The sequence below is a fragment of the Haemaphysalis longicornis genome, unplaced genomic scaffold, assembly GCF_048455015.1.
Source record: "Haemaphysalis longicornis isolate Haplotype H1 unplaced genomic scaffold, Haemaphysalis longicornis Haplotype H1 scaffold_2, whole genome shotgun sequence".
Classification (NCBI taxonomy): domain Eukaryota; kingdom Metazoa; phylum Arthropoda; class Arachnida; order Ixodida; family Ixodidae; genus Haemaphysalis; species Haemaphysalis longicornis.
Genome location: NW_027526295.1, coordinates 155846597 through 155865317, shown reverse-complemented (window position 1 = coordinate 155865317; position 18721 = coordinate 155846597). Strand labels below are relative to the sequence as shown.

The 18721-nt window shown below is 51.7% G+C and overlaps 1 protein-coding gene across 1 annotated transcript; it reads left to right on the top strand.

Moving 5' to 3' along the window:
* Window positions 1–5439: 5439 nt before the first annotated feature.
* LOC144168377 (uncharacterized) lies at window positions 5440–17966 on the top strand. Its single transcript, XM_077697377.1, has 3 exons — window positions 5440–5734; window positions 6593–8299; window positions 17170–17966. Exons 1-3 carry the CDS (start codon window positions 5440–5442, stop codon window positions 17877–17879), a joined length of 2712 nt encoding a protein of 903 aa, XP_077553503.1. The 3' UTR covers window positions 17880–17966.
* The last annotated feature ends 755 nt before the right edge of the window (window positions 17967–18721 follow it).

Genomic DNA, 18721 nt, shown 5'->3' with positions numbered 1-18721 from the left:
TGCAGAGCAAGCTCCTCTCGCTCCTGCTAGGGGGGAGTGTAAGGTGGGAGCCTCCCGCCGCTGATGTTTGGCTAAAGATTCCTTTGTAGAATGTACAATTTGTAGAATGTAGGATTTGCGCAGCGACGACGCTGCCATTGGTCGACGTTTCAGCCGACACAAGAGGACAACAGCTTCGCTGCTTCAGCATATTTCACACTGAGTAGAACTGGGTTTAGTTTCTCACTTTGAAATGTAACCCCCTAAACTCCACGTTCAAAACTGATAGAAGTTGAGCGGCAGAGCTTGTGGCTACGATACGGCGGAGCTGAAAAATCCCTACACGCAGGGCACTGTAACATGGACGGAGCGCCTGACTTGTTAGTTTCCTGACTTGTCGCATCTTGTTAGTTTCGACTCCAAATGCGCGCATGTCGATTGTAATGCCAGAGTGATATGAATTTTGGCAACAGCTGTTGATGTACGCCGCACAATCACCCCGGGGTGTTTGTACAGTACTGTTATTAACAGTAAAAAATCAGGACCAATGCCACTGTGTGAAGGTGGATGACCGGAATAGCTAAAGTGACAGAATTTTAGACTTAAGTACGCACTCATTTATTGTTTTGATCGATGGTCATCTTTACCAAAAATACGCACACGCATTTACTCTGTTGCCACTACCGCTACTACAATACTACCGCTGCCCCTCGGATCTATGATGATGATGATAATAATGATAATAATGTTTAAATGTTTTAGAAATGTCTTGTAGATGCCATCTTCCTGCAGCGGACACAGACAGGCTGCTGCTGGTGCTGGTGATGGTGCTGGTGATCGTGATGATGGGGGGTAGTGGTGATAGTTTATTTTCAGGACAGCCAATTCACGCACAAAATTTAAAGCAGCAGTTCCACTAAAGGCGTAATATGCTTGGACAGCAACTTTTCACATATATAGGCCTCCTTCATGTTGAGTACTAAAGTGACGTTACAGCAAAAAACTAAGACCCCAAAGTTAGAGCCGTCGCCCGCGATTGCAGTGCGTGCAGACTCGTTTGATGCGTTATGCCCTGTTTTTGGGACGGCGCACACGTTTGTTTTTATGGGGGGCGTTTTTCGTGCTTTACTATTTATTGTCTGCCAGGGCACATCTTCGCGATCGCCTGCTGTAAAGGGGGCCTATAACGAGTAATTTCGAACGCATTCCAAGAGAAGGTTTTTTCTGAAATGTAATTTGCCTCGGTTGCCTATTGCATTTCCAGGACAAGGGACAACGGCAGGCAGCCCCATGCAGGCTGGTTTGAGTACACAGTTATCGCGCAGCGACTCCATCATCAGCGGCCTCTCTCCGTCAACCATAAGCCAAAGCGCGACGAGCGGCGTGTCCGGCACGGGCCTGGTTGCCTTCGAACCCATTCACATAACGCCGGTGAGTGCCGGAGTCCGATCTCTGTTTGACGACGACTCTGGACACCTGCGGCCGCGAAGCCGAGAGGCGGCCGCCATACTGCAGCAGTTGGAACATAACAGCGCGGTCGCCTCGAGGACCGCACACCGTCGTTCGGGCCCGCATATACGCCAGGTGCAGTCTCAGTCGTACGTTTGCAACCAGGAAGGAGACGAGGCCCTGCACGACCTCGCTCGAACGGATATCTCAGACGCGACGTCCGGGGAAGATATGTCCAGTCTGCTACCCGGAACGAAAATAACATCGAAGAGCTCTCGCGGTTCAAGTGAGGCAAGGCACGAACGGGTGGGTTCCTCGTCGAGCGTGTGGAAATTCACGCAATCTGCTGGCGCCGCTGAAGAGTCAAGCGGCAAAGCAGCTCTTTCCTCAGAGGGAGCGTCGGCTGGTACGAGATCCTCTAGGGACAAGGTAACCTCGCGCGCGAGCAAGGTTGAGCACAAATCCTCGAAGCGGGCATTTAACGAAGGCTCTCTGTTGAGATCAGATGAAGGCCTCAAAGGGCAGCAGAACAGCTTTTCCGCCTCACGTGTTGCGAGCTTCGGGGAAGAACAGTGCTCCGGAACCACCTCTCCTTTTAGGACAGAGTGGGGCAGTCTGGAGAACGTCGAGGCTGAAAAAATAACCTCGTCTGCTAGCACAACTAAACACACAATTGGGAAACAGGCGGAAGGTCTAAATCGTGAGAGAATTCATGGATCCACGAAGGAGAGCCATGAATCCGAACGGCAGGGTTCTTCGTTGACCATGGAAGAAAATATTCACGGGGCTAGACGCGCGGAAGAGTCGCGCGACAAAACCAATCTTTCTCTGGAAAAAGCGTCTGTCGGATTTACTACTTCACCCGCCAGCAAGGCGGAGGAAAACTTCAACAATCAGGAGGCGGATCAAGCAGATAGTCCTCTGTTGGCGGCAAATAATGGCCTCAAAGGGCAACAAGATGGCCTTCTCGTTAGCCGCATTGCGAGCTTGGAGGAAAAACAACACACCGATATCACCATACCTTTTAAAACTCTCGTTGGGAGCCTCAATGAAGGGACGGCTGCAAGAGTAACCTCATCTTCCAGCACGACCAAATGCACATTTGGGAACCAAGGCGAGGGCCGCATTCAAGAGAAAGGGTTCTCCTCAAATGTTACCAACGGCGCTCTCCACACGGGACAGCAAGATAAGGTCGTTTCCGGTGAACAAGAAATAGCGAGCCCTGTAAAAGTCGGTGGTACAGAAACTGAAACCGATAAGCCCAGTACAACTGGTATCGAACAGAATATTGGAACTTCCACACATGGCACGAGTTTCACACGGACTACAGCTCTTGGAGGGTCCTTATTTCACAAAGATGATGGCCTGAAAGGAAAACAACAAGGCCTTTTCTTTACGGGCATTGGGAGCTCCGAGGAAAAATTCCCAGACGCCACGACTAAACCATTTGGAGGTTCCTTATTTCACAATGATGGCCTGAGAGCAATTCAACAAGGACTTTTCTTTACGGGCATAGGGAGCTCCGAGGAAAAACAAGGCACCGATACCACCGCTCCTGTTAAAACTAAGCCTGGAAGCCTAGGTGCCACGACTACTACAAAAGTAACCTCATCTTCCAGCACGACCAAATGCACACTTGGGAACCAAGCCGACGGCCGCATTACAGAGAAAGGGTTGTCCTCAACTGTTACCGACGGCGCTCTCTACACGGGACAGCAAGATACGGTCGTTTCCCGTGCACAAGAAATAGCGATCCCTGCAAAATTTCGTGGTGCAGAAACTGAAACCGATAAGCCCAGCACAACTGGTATCGAACAGAATATTGGAACTTCCACACATGGCACGAGTTTCACACGGACAACAGCTATTGGAGGTTCCTTATTTAACAACGACGATGGCCTGAAAGGAAGACAAGGCCTCTTCTTTACGGGCTTTGGGAGCTCCGGGGAAAAACAAGGCACCGATACCGATGCTCCTGTTAAATCTGGGTGTGAATGCCCAGACAACACGACTAAGCCTTTTGGAGGTTCCTTATTTCACAATGATGGCCCGAAAGCAAGACAACAAGGACTTTTCTTTACGGGCATTGGGAGCTCCGAGGAAAAACAAGGCACCGATACCGCCACTCCTGTTAAGACTGGGTCTGGAAGCCTAGGCGCCACGACGGCTACAAAAGTAACCTCATCTTCCAGCACGCCCAAAAACACATTTGGGAACCAAGCCGAGGACAGCATTCAAGAGAAAGGGTTCTCCTCAACTGTTACCAACGGCGCTCTCCACAAGGGACAGCAAGATACGGTCGTTTCCGGTGCACAAGAAATTGCGAGCCCTGTAAAAGTCGGTGGTACAGAAACTGAAACCGATAAGCCCAGCACAACTGGTATCGAACAGAGTATTGGTACTTCCCCACATGGCACGAGTTTCACGCGAACTACATTTGGAGGTTCCTTATTTCATAAAGATGATGGCCTGAAAGGAAAGCAACAAGGCCTTTTCTTTAGGGGCATTGGAAGCTCCGAGGAAAAACAAGGCACTGATACCGCTGCTCCTGTTAAGACTGGGTCTGGAATCTTAGGCGCCATGACAGCTACAAAAGTAACCTCATCTTCCAGCACGACCAAACACACATTTGGGAGCCAATCCGAGGGCCGCATTCAAGAGAAAGGGTTCTCCTCAACTGTTGCCGACGACGCTCTTTCCAAGCGACAGCAAGACACTGTCGTTTCCGTTCCAGAAGAAACAGCGAGTCCTGCAAAAGATGGCGGTACAGAAACTGAAATCGATAAGCCCACCACACCTGGTATCGAGCAGCATATTGGGACTGCTACACACGGTACGAGTTTCACACGGACGACAGGACTTTGCACAGCTACGGTGCCTGACGCAAACGTTCCGAACAAATTTGAGATGTCAGGTTTCCCTTCGCATGACTTCTTTGGAGCTCTTAAAACCCCGTTGTCAGCAAGTACCACAGGGGAAAGAAGTACCGGTAGGGAGAATAACCTCTTTGCATGTGGTAAATATGAGCGCATGAAGCAGGCCGAGGAAGATATGCCAATTTCCATGATTAAAGACCAGTTATGTACTGGACCTACCCCGTCACATGAGGTCACTTCAGGTGGCTTGGGGCACCAGAAAGTCAGCACTGTAACAGAAGACAAAATTACTACTCTGGCTCAAGCACCGAAAGAAGAAAAAGCGGCAATTTCTGAACCTGTGCTAGTAAAGTCGGAACGCTCCACGATTTCTCCTTCAGAAAAAAGTCGGTACAAGGTCGTCGCGCTAGAGCCAGATGTTAACCAGGAGAAGGGTTCAGCACAACTGGAGGTTTCCCAACGAAAAGTTGCTGGCAAACCCGAAGCACCCACATTAACCGACGCAAGCAGCTATTCGTACTCCTCAGGGGCACAGGTGACCGTGACACAAAAAAGCACCTCGCGATGGAAAAACAACACTCCTGTCCAGCAATCGCACTTTAACAAAATTGAAGGCTCTAATTACCAGAAAACATTTGACAGCTCACTGCTACGCAGCGACCAGGCGTCCGGCGGTGGGACTAGCGAATTTCAGACGTTTCACATTACCTCGAGCAGCGGACCCACGCAAGCTCCTACCGAGAAGAGCACAGGCATTGTCAAGGGTCGACTCGAACTGACACCAGACCGCACCAGCACGTACACAAGTCAGAAGGAAGCTACGAAGGCAGAGAAGTGTGCAAGCGCTACAGGCATTGCTCTCACCCCTCTTCCCGAGCTTCCGACGATCGCTTCTCCGAAAGTGTCGTCCGAAGAGCTCCATTCAACCGTCAAGAAAGAGTCTTCGTCCACAATTGAAGAGCATGGTTCGTGGCAGTCGCCGGTTGTGGAGAGAACGGAGAAGACTCACACCTACTTAGGATCCGCTGCCGCACTGTTCGAACCGTATTTTAGCACCCCGCAAGCTGACGCATCATCCATCAACACAGAACTTTCGCATAGCAAGGAAGGTACCGTAGAAGTCAAACAGGCCGAGATGGGCGCCGGCTCCTTGCTCGCACCTTCGCTGGAGCCGCCTTCCTACTCGGAGGGCCGATTCACTTCCTCAACGCAGAACGATACCTCGCCTCTTACTCCAGCTGGCGTCGATAAGGAACCCGGGCCCCTCAAGCAGGAGAAGCCGCTTGGCGAAGATGGGCTCTTACGCGTACACATGGACAGCAGCCTAATACAGTACGCCGGCGCTGATGATGTTCTCGAGAAAATAGTTCGGGAAGTTGAAAAGAAAATCTTGGCAAGCTCTGGTAAGAACTTTGAACCTCTCCAGGACGGTACGTTCCCGGTCCGCTCTTCCAAAGGTATCGAGTCTCTCGGTAGCCTTAAGTGTGGAACATACGCAGAAGGGCTCCTTCTGCGAGAAAGTAAGGGAAACTTGTTAGGTAGGCCGATGCCAGAAGCTCCGACTGTTTCTGAGCGCCAGCCGGCAAGCCGCGATGAACAGGATGTTGTAGCCAGTCACGAAGGAGCATACGCAGGCGTCCTTAAGGAACTTTATGCCGAAGCCCAAGAAAAAGATCGAGAACGTCAACAGGAGAAGTCTGTTAGTCCGTCTGAGCAGGCCAGTGTTTTATTAAGCAAAGAAACCGCGACGCGGACGGAAGCGCCCATTACTACTGAAGGTGACGAGGCACAGGAAACGGGCGGAAAGTTTGAAATGACACGCACGTGGTGCGAAGACAGGGAAATGAAGGTTCAAGACATCGACAAAGCTCGAAAAATTCTTGAAGAACAGCAGGATGTGCAATACAAGCAGCGCGAAGGCCATAGTGAACAGGCCGTCGCGAAAGCCAGAGGAGGCACTGAAGTGAACGTCGAAGATAACACGTATGCCGGCCATGAAGAAACGCAAGAGGCCGCCAGGGTGGAGATAAAGCAGGAGGAGCACGCAGTTCAGCCAGTAAATAAAAATGAAATCGGCAAAGCTCGCCCGGTAAAGTCGCTTGACGCGCTTGGACGAAATAAAAGGCACGAAGCAGTAGAGAAGGGGCAGCCGAAATACGGGCCCCTTGGCACTGGGGCACAGGACGAAGCAAATAAAGAGGCACTGCGGTCCCCTTTTGCTCCTTGGCCTGAAGAAAAGAAATCCACCGAAAGCAAGGTATACGTCAAGAAACACGAAACTGGCGCAGTTCCCGAAAACACCGTGAGGCGCTTCATAGCGGCTGCCATCGAAGAAGCGGCGGCGCGGAGAGAAAGCCGGACGGTGAAAAGGTACCAGGAGTACTCCTTCGGAAATACTGATTCCTCTTCGTCAGAGTCTTCGCTAAGCAAGGAGACTGATGTCGCAAAACTGAAATTGCAGCAGGAGAAAGAGGGATCCATGCCCCAGCATTTAGCGTCCAAATCAATCACCGAACTGATCGAAGAAATGATCAACCAGAACGTCCGCGGAAACGACGCCCGCACATGCTTGGACTTGGTACAAAAAAAGGTGGGCTCCGCGCCCGGTACACCAAGTTCTCTACCGGCAGAACATCGGCCGGAGCTGAGACAACCAAGGGAAGTGGCTGTGTTCTACCAAACGGCTTCTACGGCGCCCCGATTCGTTGGCGAAGTCACCCACGACTTCCGGGGCTCTCCGCTCGCGGGTGTGCGGAAGAGCGAAACGCGCGTTGAACAGTCACAGTTGGAGATCACTTCGCAAATGGAGCAGCCACTGTCATCCTCGAGCACGTCAGGCCGCGGCGCGAGGTGCAGCATACGAAAAATAGAGCCCGGTGTGCTCACGTACCTCGTCGAAGTCGCTCCCTCAGAGAAGGCTGAGGAGACACAGTCGGACATGGTCATGGCCGAAGAGCAGTTGCTGGTCAGCGAAATCTTTGAGCACTTGACGGCACCTTCTCCCCGCGCCTTGTCGACTGCGCTCGCGCTCAACGAAGCTAGAGCAGCCAGCGCTGCGAAGTCTTCCGAAAGTCTCAGCGGCATCAGGAATGCTTACGCAGCAGCTGTCGCAGCAGCTGTCTCAGCGCGCGTCTTGGGTCTGGCTTCTCCCGTTGTCCCCGAGGGCGTTCGCCAACAAGCGCAGAAAGAGAAGTTTCTGGAGGCAGCGCAGCGCGCGCGCAGGAGCGCGTCATCATTGTCGCTGCGCAGCCATGCATCTGTCGAAGACTATATCGTGCATAGCATGCTGGCGTCCGAGCTACGCAGGAAAAGGGCAGACAAATTCTCGGGAAGGGGGTTGAAGCAAGAGAATGCTTTCCCTCGACGGACGGAGCCAACGGATGCATTGTCCAATGTAGGGGAGGCAAACACTGCTGCTGTCCCACCTCCGTCACCAGCAGACCAAGATGAAGAAACTACGGAATCAGAGCAGGAAGTGGTAGTCTCGAAACCAACGGCTGCTCCACGAGGAGCTGGATGGAAGGTGTTTCAGGCGAAGGCCCCGGCGGCCACATCTACTGTTGCCGAGACGAAAATAACGACCACCAAAGAAACAGTAGCCAAAGGTAGAACCTCCGTGTCAAGGTCGGAGTCCTCCAGGGCCACAGAAATGGCGGGGGCGCAGACGGAACAAGACGGGATTAAACCTCAGGCTCAGTTGGTAAAAGACGCCAGTTCGAAAACGTGTGGATTGTGCGACAACCGGATCCGTGCCGAAGAGTCGTTCGAAGCATTCATATGCCTCGGAATGCACGATTTGTCACCAAACCTAGTGCCTATCCCCCCAGAAGTGAGGGACGTTATCAAGTTGAGAATTGCCACCGACAATGACGTCAGGGACGTCGTGTCACTACCGTGGAAAGAACCGCAGTGGACCCACGCACTTGCCGCTGAGGTGGCTACGAGGCAGGTTGTCTGTCCCAATGGGTTCTACGTCGCCGTCGACACGGCGAAAGGTGAGCTGCATTTATTCGTTATTACGAGTTTGTATACTTCGGATAACGTTTTTTGTACGGGCGGCGTATCCTCCTGTGGTCGGAGCAATCGACCTAATTACGCCTGGTGATCTTGACTGCCCGTGATTTAGATGATTGCATGACGGGGGAGCGGAAGTACTTTGTGCCTGAAGGGCGGAAAAAGAGTTCGTTTCACGATCGGCATAAGCTATTGATGCCGGCGTTGCCAGCTAAATTAAAACATCCGAGGACACCTAAGCACTTAATTGTTAATGCGAAAGCAATTGGTCTATTTCAATGCCGCAGTGTGTTTTACGCCGCAGTGTGTTTTAGAGGAGTAGATGCGGCTGAATTGAGGAGTTCGTACGAGGGCGTGCTGAAATAAACTGGTTTGAACAGAAGGGTTATGGGGAGCGGCAGCCGAAAAGCCTGCTGCCGACGTAGTCCTCGCCCTCGCCGCTTTTTCCCATGGCTCTGCGCATGTCCAGGCGCTGCCTCAGCAAGGGCGGGTGCTCTTTCACAGCCAATGGTAATTTCGGTACCATTTCACTGTCACATGCGAGGCCGACGCCGCTGGCCTGTCGTTAAATGAGCCATTTATCCTTTGGCATTAACGAGCGCACTTGAAGGAGAAATGAGGAACAATGAGAGACAAAAACAATGGTTGGTTCCTCTGTCATTTGAATCGGTAAAATATGAAAGTGAAATGTGCAGCGAAATCTGCAGGGAAATGAGCATGATTTGCGGGTAGGTGGCGGCCTTGTGGGTATGCTTGGCGAGCGACGTCCTACTGGCGGGTCGCTTCGGGAAAGGTGTACTGGCGTCATTTCCGTGACGGATATGACGTCAGTGAAATCTTGGAGTATCCCGGCATGAAGCACTGTCGTGTTAAAATATAAACCCAGAAAACGAACAACCCTAAGTATGATATACTTTATAGTACTAAAGGTTGCTTCCCCGCAAGACGACCCTATGTGCAGGGGTGCACCATTTACAGGCCGCTTGCTTCGTCGTACTGGCATCATTTCCGTGACGGATATGACGTCAGTGAGATCTCTGTGTATCTAGGCATAAAACACTTTCGTGTTAAAAAAGGAATTCACGCGAAAATGCACATGCCACGGCCTATAGGACCACCATTATATACGTGGGCAACCATTGCTGACAGGTGTGCTGGCCGGTTACGCAACAGCCAAAGCGTGAGCGTGCTTGATTTAACCTCGTACTGATTGCTGAAAAGTGCCAGACTAAGGTACTGTCGTCTTGATCAGTCGACGCTCACGCGATAACTTTCAAATATACCCAAACTCTACATACACCACCGCATCACTTTAGTGTGTGGCACACATGACTATACTCATTGATGTTAAAAACCCATGCACATGGCCGCGCAAAACTGCGCAAGAGATGGAATTAGGCCGCAATTTTATGGCATGACTACAATCGCGTTTCGCGTAGCTATCGGAATTTCAGCTAAAACAGTGGACACTTGTTTTTTCTTTGCTTGAGAGGCCCCCTTAGAGGAAGTCGTGCAGACATGTAGCATTAATGCAAGCACTGGAACCACGGTCTCACCCATGTACTACAGCAATAACTAAAGAAATACCGCAATAACTAAAAGTGCAGGGAGACGTATACACACCTAGTTTACATGCTGTCGTGCCCTGTAGACACCATGTTTAAACAAACATTCGCATATGTACACGAACCGCAGCAAAATACTAGGCAAACATAACCTTGCTTTGCAAATATGCCTTCTACGACCATTTTAACTTAAAGGGACCCTGCAACACTTTTGATAAACCCTTTCACTCTTTCCTTCGCGTCTGGAAGCGCTGTGAGGTGGCTCAGTGGCTAAGGCGTTGCGCTGCTGAGCACGACGTCGCGGGTTCGATTCCCGGCCGCGGCGGCCGCTTTTCTGATGGAGGCGAAAAGCAAAAACGCCCGTGTGTACGAGATTTCGGCGCACGTTAAAGATCCCCAGGTGGTCAAAATTAATCCGGAGCCCTCCACTACGGCGCGCCTCATCGCCCGCGTTGCGTCGGCGCGTTAAACCCCACAATCAATCAAATGGAAGCGCTGTGAAAACTACAGTTATCGCCAGCACGGACCGGCACTGCGTGATTTGCTCGTCGCACCAGATATGCCTTCCGTTTGTGCTTTGTTTTTGTAGCTTTATTTTTAAAGTTGCTACGGAAAAGCGTTCTTTGCTGCAACGGAAGGAAAACTGGCCAACAGCCGCTACATGGCCTCAGTGACGTAATTCGGGTGGTCGGAGAACGTCAAGACCGGGAAAGAGAGAAAAATCTTTTGAGCGAGTTTCCAAGTTCGCACAGTATATCTAGTAGCGGGTCCTTGCAGTGCCGTCCGTGTAGGCTCCCGTGCCGTCCGGCCGGTCCGGCGCTTGAGCAGCTCCTGCACGGAGCTTTCAGCCTACGGCCAGCACGGCGCCTTCGAGCTTCAGTCGTCTTAAGATACCCATACGAAAGAAAAGTTTTTTACGACGCACTAGCCAGCTCAAGATCCCGCGCTCACGGGTGGTTATATAAGACGTTGTGTTAATGTACCCCTGTGAGGAAGCGCGCCGAAACACATGCTACTAACCTGGAATATTGCCGAAAGCCTTCCGGGTTGCGGGAGGAATCTGAAATAACGAACTCAGGCAGACACTTTTCAACATATTGTCGCGAAGCCCCGGTTCCATTTGCTTTTTTCAATTTTTTAGCATCCCTCTTCGGCCACCGAGGCCCCGCTTTTCTAAGAAACGTGTTGCCGAGTGTGTGTTGGCCCGTCGGCCGACCAGGAGACGACGGGGAGCGAGCAGGCGCCTCGGCTTCTGTTACCTCGGCCGCGGCGTTCCATGCCCCCCCGTGGCGTGTGCGCTGGTCGCGTTCGGGCTCCGTGTCTCCAGTGTTCTTCCGACGACTTTCCCTTTCACCCTGTTTACTTTAGTGCGTTTTGTCTAACTACTTGCTCTACGCCCGTAATTCTCCAAGCGCGCGTTTTCGAGTCGAAACCTTGTGTCTGTGTTTTTGGTCCTTTTCACTTTGGCGGGGACATGTCTGATTGGAGCTGAGAAGCGTCTTCCTGATTGGCTGCGGGTGTGCCTAAGACTTGCTCCCGATAGTCCGCACACGCTAGGATGCGCTTTTTCCCCCAATGCGTCCCCCCAAAGCAAATATAACGCGGCCCCTCTGGCGATGGAGAGGGAGAGCAACACCAGGAGAGCCGCTTGCTGCCGATCGTCGGGGCCAGACGCCGGGAGCCCTTCGCCCGCCAACCATGTTTCGTTAAGCACTCTTAATCTTTTGACTGTCTTTTTCATCTATGTAATAAGTGTAATTGTTTCAAGTTCTTATGTGCTAAATGTCACCAATGTCATCAGTAAAGTAAACAAGTTAACCTTTAAAACCTCTTCGACGTCTCGACTTTTTCCTTCCGATCTTCATGCTACAGTAGCGGCAGTATGTAACCAAAATACTACGTTACAATATTATTGCAGGAAGAAATACAGGCGTTTGATTTCACGCTACAACACTTGTATACCAGACCGCAATGTTCGCTTCTTTTCACAGATGCAGAAGTTCTCACAGCTTCGAATTCCACGATGTTTACTACAGAGTTTCATACATGAAAAAAAAAAAAAAAAAAAAAGCTTTTTTTTTTTCCCCTCTGGGCAATGAAACTCTATCGGAGTTCACTACTCGCCGATAGAGGTACGAAAAGGCTCCAAGTATAAAATTACTTGCTTTTGCAATTCAAACACGTTTCTCTACACTGAGTCTCGCGTTGTTCGTATATTCGTACATGTGTACTCTGAAGCCACTGAACAAGGAGCCGAATTGCACTGGCACTGCTTACCGGCCCAGCGGGCCCGCCTCGGCGGGCCGTGCCAACTTTGGACGGGCGGCGGCTCGCCGCCGTTTGGCATGCCGGATGTAAACCAAGGAGGTTGTATTTACCTCCTTGATGTAAACAAACGTTTTGTTACCGGTTCCGTCAGTCGACTCCACAGCCATGATCGGCTGTCGGGTTTTGCAATGTCGCCGCGCGACGAGGGACCTCGGTCCGCGAGCGATCGGCTCCGCCGTCGGAAAGCGACTTCGCGCGACGTGCTTCGGTCCGAGAGCGATCAGCTCCGCAGTCGGAAAGCGACGAAAAGCGACGGCTTTGCGACATCGCGCGACGTGCTAAGTCGCCAGTGGGAGAGAGAGCGCACATTGCACTTTGGTTTTGGCTCTCTTGCTCACAGGGATACATTAACACAACGGCTTATTTAACCACCCGCGAGCGCCCGATCTTGAGCTGGCTGATGCGTCATAAAAAAACTTTTCTTTCGTGCTGGCCGTGTGCTGAAGCTCTGTGCAGGAGCCGCCCAAGGGCTCAAGCCGCTCAAGCGACGGACCGGCCGGACGGCACGGGAGCATACGCTTGCAGCGCCGTCGGACGGCACTGCAAGGCCCCGCTAAAGAATCGTCAGACGCCACTCTAGACACTGCGTTCCACGCAATCTGATTGGCATAGAGCAGTAATTTTTAGCTGAGGTAATTTTTGGCGACCCCCTAATCTAAGTACTGGGTGTGTTGGGCGACTACGTTCTGCTAGCATTTAAGATTTAAAAAAAAGTTGAAGAAAGTGTTGCAGGGTTCCTTTAACGCAGCCTGAACGCCAGAACCCCCATCGGCGATGCTTGAACTCATAAGGAGGCTTTGGGTGCCCCACAACCTCCCTTTAAAGGTACTTTGCAACACTTCAGTAAAGATTGTTTCCCCGAAGTCCGGTGTCGATCAGGAACCCAATCGCCCGGGCTCCGGTTGATTTGGCAGGAGGCTGACAGGGCGATGGTGTTGAAGTTCTTGAAGACGGCGGTCGAATTGACGAACTCAAGGCGTTGGGGTTGATTAAATGAAACGAAGAGTTTATATACAGCTATTTACAGTAGGAAAACTTGGTACATGAGTAATGAAAAGAAAAACTTCGAACTTCAGCTAGACGCTAGCTCCGAGTGCGCCCAAATCACTCGAGCTCCTCAACTTCGTGTAACTCTCCTATTCTCGGAGCGCACACAAACCGCTCGAGAAACAACGGCCGAGACCCTGTCTCGCTGCAAGATCCGTCTAGTTGCCCGGTACGGCGCTGTACCCTTAACCTCCGACGCGATCTTAACCTCTAACCTAGGGGGCTCACAAATCCCAACCTAGCTTCAATGGTCGAGACTGCTTGTCCCGCCGGGAACTGCCCAGCTCGGCGCTCAGACAAGAACGATTTCAAACGGCCAAGTTCGGCCTTATAAAACCTCGAGATCACCCTCTCTCGGGAACGCCACTGTAGCGTTCGTACACGCGGAAGGGAGTGCCCAAATTCACGTAGACAGCTGTCACTCAGCACGCCACGGAATATTCAATGAGGTGCCGCCACCTTTGGGTCAACGGCACGCTCGCAGTCGAGCAGGTGCGGGCGACCCCGCGGGGTGAAAGCGAAAGACGGCGACAGTAGCCCCGTGTACATGGACGCGACGGGGGCGGGGTGAGTTGAGTGGCGGGTTCAGCTTACCTCAACGCGTCCGAGTTTATATGAACCCCGTCCAAAGAATCGAGGTGAGGGGAGCGGGGGAATTCCCGGAAAAGGGGCTACCGTATTTTCAGGATTCTAACGCGCACCCTCTCTTGCTAAAAGGTAGCTTAATATTTGTGTGCGCGTTAAAATCGGGCTCAAAACCGAAATAGGCTTTAAAGCGGCCAGCAGCATTCCCATGCGCAACGGACACTAAGTACCCGCAAAATCCAACTCAATCCAATAAAAACAATCCGTCAACACCACGTGAGTGAATTTCGGCGCACTGATTCCTCAATGGTATGCCACATACCCTGGTCAGCTGTTGCACATTTTTTTGTGCTTCTGCTTAGCCCCTAATGCTTAGAATTATGAAGATCAAGGCACTTGAAATCGCAGGCAGCTTCAGTGTTCCCCGCTATAACTTTATTTCCAGCAGCAGCTGGATAAGCAACCTTGTGAAGCACAATTCATTATTGGCTTCCAGAGCTGCATACGCCAAATAAAATCTCCCTCTTCCAGGTACGTGGTGTTGTGTCTTTTCCATCTGCGCAGTACCGTCAGTGTCACATTTTTTTTTTCGAATTTTCCTGCGCGAAGTTACACGGGCCTTACGATTGGGGACGCGTTAGAACCGCGCAGATACGGTATTCTGCTCCCCGCGGCCCGCCGACTCAGCCCGACGAGAAAGCTAACCCACCCCCTGCCTCCGAGTTGACTGGACTCGTCGCGACGGCTCTCTGACCCACCCCGTCCGCTTATACATGGGGGGGTTGAGTCCAAAAAACCTGTTTATTTCGACTCAACGCGCCCTCGTCGGGTCAATGTAAACGGGGCTAGTGCGTCTTGCTGACCAGAGCGCGTTAACAATGGAGACTCGTGCGGCGCTCGTCCCGACGCCGGTAATCCCACCACCTCCGCGCGTCAAGAGCCCCGTTTACATTGACCCGACGGGGGCTCGTTGAGTCGAAATAAACAGGTTTTTTGGACTCGACACCTCCATGTATAAGCGGACGGGGTGGGTCAGAGAGCCGTCGCGGCGAGTCCAGTCAACTCGGAGGCAGGGGGTGGGTTAGCTCGCTCGTCGGGCTGAGTCGGCGGGCCGCGGGGAGCAGAATACCGTATTTGCGCGGTTCTAACGCGCCCCCAATCGTAACGCGCGGGTAACTTCGCGCAGGAAAATAAAAAAAAAATGACACTGACGGTACTGCGCAGATGGAAAAGACATGACACCACGTACCTGGAAGAGGGAGATTTTATTTGGCATGCAGCTCTGGAAGCCGAAAATGAATTGTGCTTCACAAGGTTGCTTATCCAGCTGCTGCTGGAAAAAAAGTTATAGCGGGGAACACTGAAGTTGCTTGCGATTTCAAGTGCCTTGATCTTCATAATTCTAAGCGTTAGGGGCTAAGCAGAAGCACAAAAACATGTGCAACAGCTGACCAGGGTATGCGGCATGCCATTGAGGAATCAGTGCGCCGAAATTCACTCACGTGGTGTTGACGGATTGTTTTTATTGGATTGAGTTGTATTTTGCGGGTACTTCGTGTCCGTTGCGCATGGCAATGCTGCTGGTCGCTTTAAAGCCTATTTCGGTTTTGAGCCCGATTGTAACGCGCACACAAATATTAAGGCTACCTTTTAGCAAAAGAGGGTGCGCGTTAGAATCGTGAAAATACGGTAGCCCCTTTTCCGTGAACCCCGCCGCTCCTCTCACCTCGATTCTTTGGAAGGGGTTCATATAAACTCGGACGCGTCGAGGTAAGCTGAACCCGCCACTCAACTAACCCCGCCCCCGTCGCGTCCATGTACACGGGGCTAAGGAGACGTTCCCGGAATCCGGCAGCGCTGTCTGCTCTCTCAATGGGGGATTATCCCTGTGGTATGCGGTGGGCCAGACAATCCGTCTCCCGTGCACGCCGTGACGAATTGACGACGGCTGCAGCGCAGTGTTGGCAGTGCTACGTCGCCAGACAGAGCGGCGGGTTCCCACGCGCAGCCTGCGCGCCTGGCCACTGACCGCATAAGTGGACCTTACAACTTCTTTTTTACTTTTATTGATATCCTAGATGCCTTGAGAACATAGTCAACAAAAACTATCAGTATTAGTAATTTGGGTCACAAAGTACTTCTGGAACAAATTACGGCTCCATGCCCTTCAGATAACTTAGCAACTTGCTCAAAAGCATTTTCCCTCTTTCCCTGTTTTGTCCTTGTTCAAGCGCTCGAATGACGTCATTACAGCGGTGTATCGGTTATTGGCCGGCTTTCTTTCAGTTGCAGAAATAAACGCATCCCATGGCCACTTTAAAAAAAATGTGACAAAAGCAAAGAAGGAATGGAAGGCGCATCTGCTCCGACGAGCAAATCACACAGTGCCGCTCCGGGCTGGCGGTAACTATAGCTTTCACAATGCTTCCAGACGCGAGGGGAAGAGGGAAAGCGTTTTATCGGCAGTCTTGCAGAGTCTCTTTAACATACTGTTTCAACTGTTTTGGAATTCGACATAGTGGAGTGCAGCGCGAAGCTAACCGCGCCCACAGGAGTAAGCGAATGTTCTCTGACTATCGAACTGACACTTCCCATTTTTCTGCCGTAACGTGCGATATCTCCTCTATTAAGCAACTTCAATTTGACGCTTCACAGTACGCGCAAGATACCCAGTAAGCATCCATGCCGCCGGAATACGTTCCTATATACGCAATGTTTCTTCTGACACTGAATCGTTCTGTCGTGACCGGCCTCCCAAATGTGAACATGCTTGTTAAGATAATCTATGATAGTAGTGCCGTGGCCTCGCTACCTCGTCGGAGGGAATGGAGTGTCCTCACTGAAGCATGCCTAATTTAGCGGTGTTTTATCAGTGCGCCAATACCAATGGTTCAATAGTCCGAAAAGAACTTCAGGCTACCGTCACTACTTCAGGTGATTCGCGCACAAAATGCCAAGGATGATGTTTCTCATAAGTAACTGACCGGATTAATATGCAATCAATAACTTTCCTTTGGCGGTACAAACAGTTGTTCCAAGTAGGCTTCGAGATGCTCACTTCTCGTTTAAGGCCTTGTCAGAACTGCAATCGGAAAGGCGCCACATCAGATAAGCAGGTACAGTAGTAACGCTATTCTGTCGAGTGGTACCTCGTCACTGACTTAGCGGTTATTGGCCCGGAACGCCTAGCTACCTTGTGAGGTAGCCCGCTCTTGTACGCTGGTTAAATACGCTCGTAGCACCCTGTTATTGGCCATGAAAAAGTGTAAAAAAAGAACAAGATTTTCTCTCGCAATTCTAACGCTGCATCTCTCTCTCCCAAACAGGACATATCTGCGGCGCGGCAAGCATCATCTTCTTCGACGAGGAGGTCGCCTCATGCGGCTTCTTCTTCCTCCACAAGGACTACTCGTTCCAGGACGTGGGCGCCTTGCTGTGGAACCAGGTGCTGCATGCCACCAGCGGCAAGAACCTCTTCACCCTGATGCCGCTGCCCGAGAGCGAGCAGCTACTCAGCCTGTACCACCTGCCTTCGTCCACTGCCACGGGCATCCTGTCCGGGCCGATCCGGGTGTCGTGGACGGCGCTCGAGCGCAAAGTGCTCGTCCTGGACTACAAGGACAAGTACTTCGAGGCGCTCGTCTCTTACGACAAGCACGTGTTCGGCTTCAGCCGCCGGCGCCTCCTGGCGGCCTCGGTGCACGAGGCGGGCTTCTACATCTGCGTGGCCACGCGCAACGAGCGCAACGTGTGCGGCTACGGCGGCATTCAGCGCGACGACGCGGGGCGTCTGGTGCTGCGCTGGCTGTTTGCGGACGACGGCGAGACGGCCGAGTCGCTGCTGTCCTGCCTGGTAGCCTCGTGCAGCAAGGAGGACGACATCGGCGTTTTGGCGACCTTCTTCCTGCGCTCGGTGGCCACGCGGCCCATCCTGGACAAGGTCAACGCTCGCGAGCTCAAGCCCTGGAGCATGGTGTACACCAAGAGAGAGCCCGTGCACAGCTACGGGAGGATTGTGTGCCTCACCTCGGTCTAAGCTCGGCTGCTCACCTGCCTCGCAACTTAGCGCCATCATTGCGAGGATTTAAAAACGTTTTCGCCGCCCCGATGGCCCGTGATCAGACGCGGGGATGGCCAGACTGGTCAGCGATTCGATCCGCCCTAAATTAGACGCAAAATAAACTCACTGCGATATTTCTCGAGGAGTGTTTCCTTCTCTTCCTGCACGGCAAACTAAGCTGCACACGCACCACCATGATTTAGGGAGTGCACTGTAATTTCGAGGATGGGTTCTCACTGAAGGCAGAGCTCAAAAGTAGTGGAAACAAGGGCCAAGGAAAGATTTATGGCTGAATCACATAACTGATCGTCGTCGTCAACCTATTTATGTGCACTGCAGAACGATGGCCTCCCCCCTCGCAGCAACAGAGTTTACTGACTGACGATGGCCTATCCCGTAGACTTGCATCTGCTCCTTCCAAAATTAGGCTTAAACATAAGCAAACATAACCTGCAAGTGCACATAGCTCAACATGACATGCAGGTCACGCGCATCTGATGACGTGGATGGTTATGACCTGCACAATGCCAATGATTCCCCTACAAGACAAAGAGGGAAGAAGCAAAAACTAAAACAAAAAAAAAACAGGTTCAAGAGGTGAAGCTTCCTAGGACGTTTTTTACAGGCGTATCAACTGTATAAAAATCAGCAGCAATTTATTTCTATAGGCAAGGGAACGAAGCAAGGGCAGTAACTCTTGGAAAGGGCTCCCAGACTTCCTACTCTTGCTTCCTCTTCTCCACAACATTTTTTGTTTCTTTTCTTCTTATAATTGAAATTGCCGCATGCCTGCAAACAGGAATTGTTCTATGTTAAGC

Bases quoted from the DNA above. Each gene is read 5' to 3' on its own strand.
- LOC144168377 (XM_077697377.1), top strand. From the start codon at position 5,440: ATGGGCGCCGGCTCCTTGCTCGCACCTTCGCTGGAGCCGCCTTCCTAC. The intron at 5,735-6,592 runs GTACGTTCCCGG...AAACTGGCGCAG, and splicing joins CTTTGAACCTCTCCAGGACG to TTCCCGAAAACACCGTGAGG. The intron at 8,300-17,169 runs GTGAGCTGCATT...TCTCCCAAACAG, and splicing joins CGCCGTCGACACGGCGAAAG to GACATATCTGCGGCGCGGCA.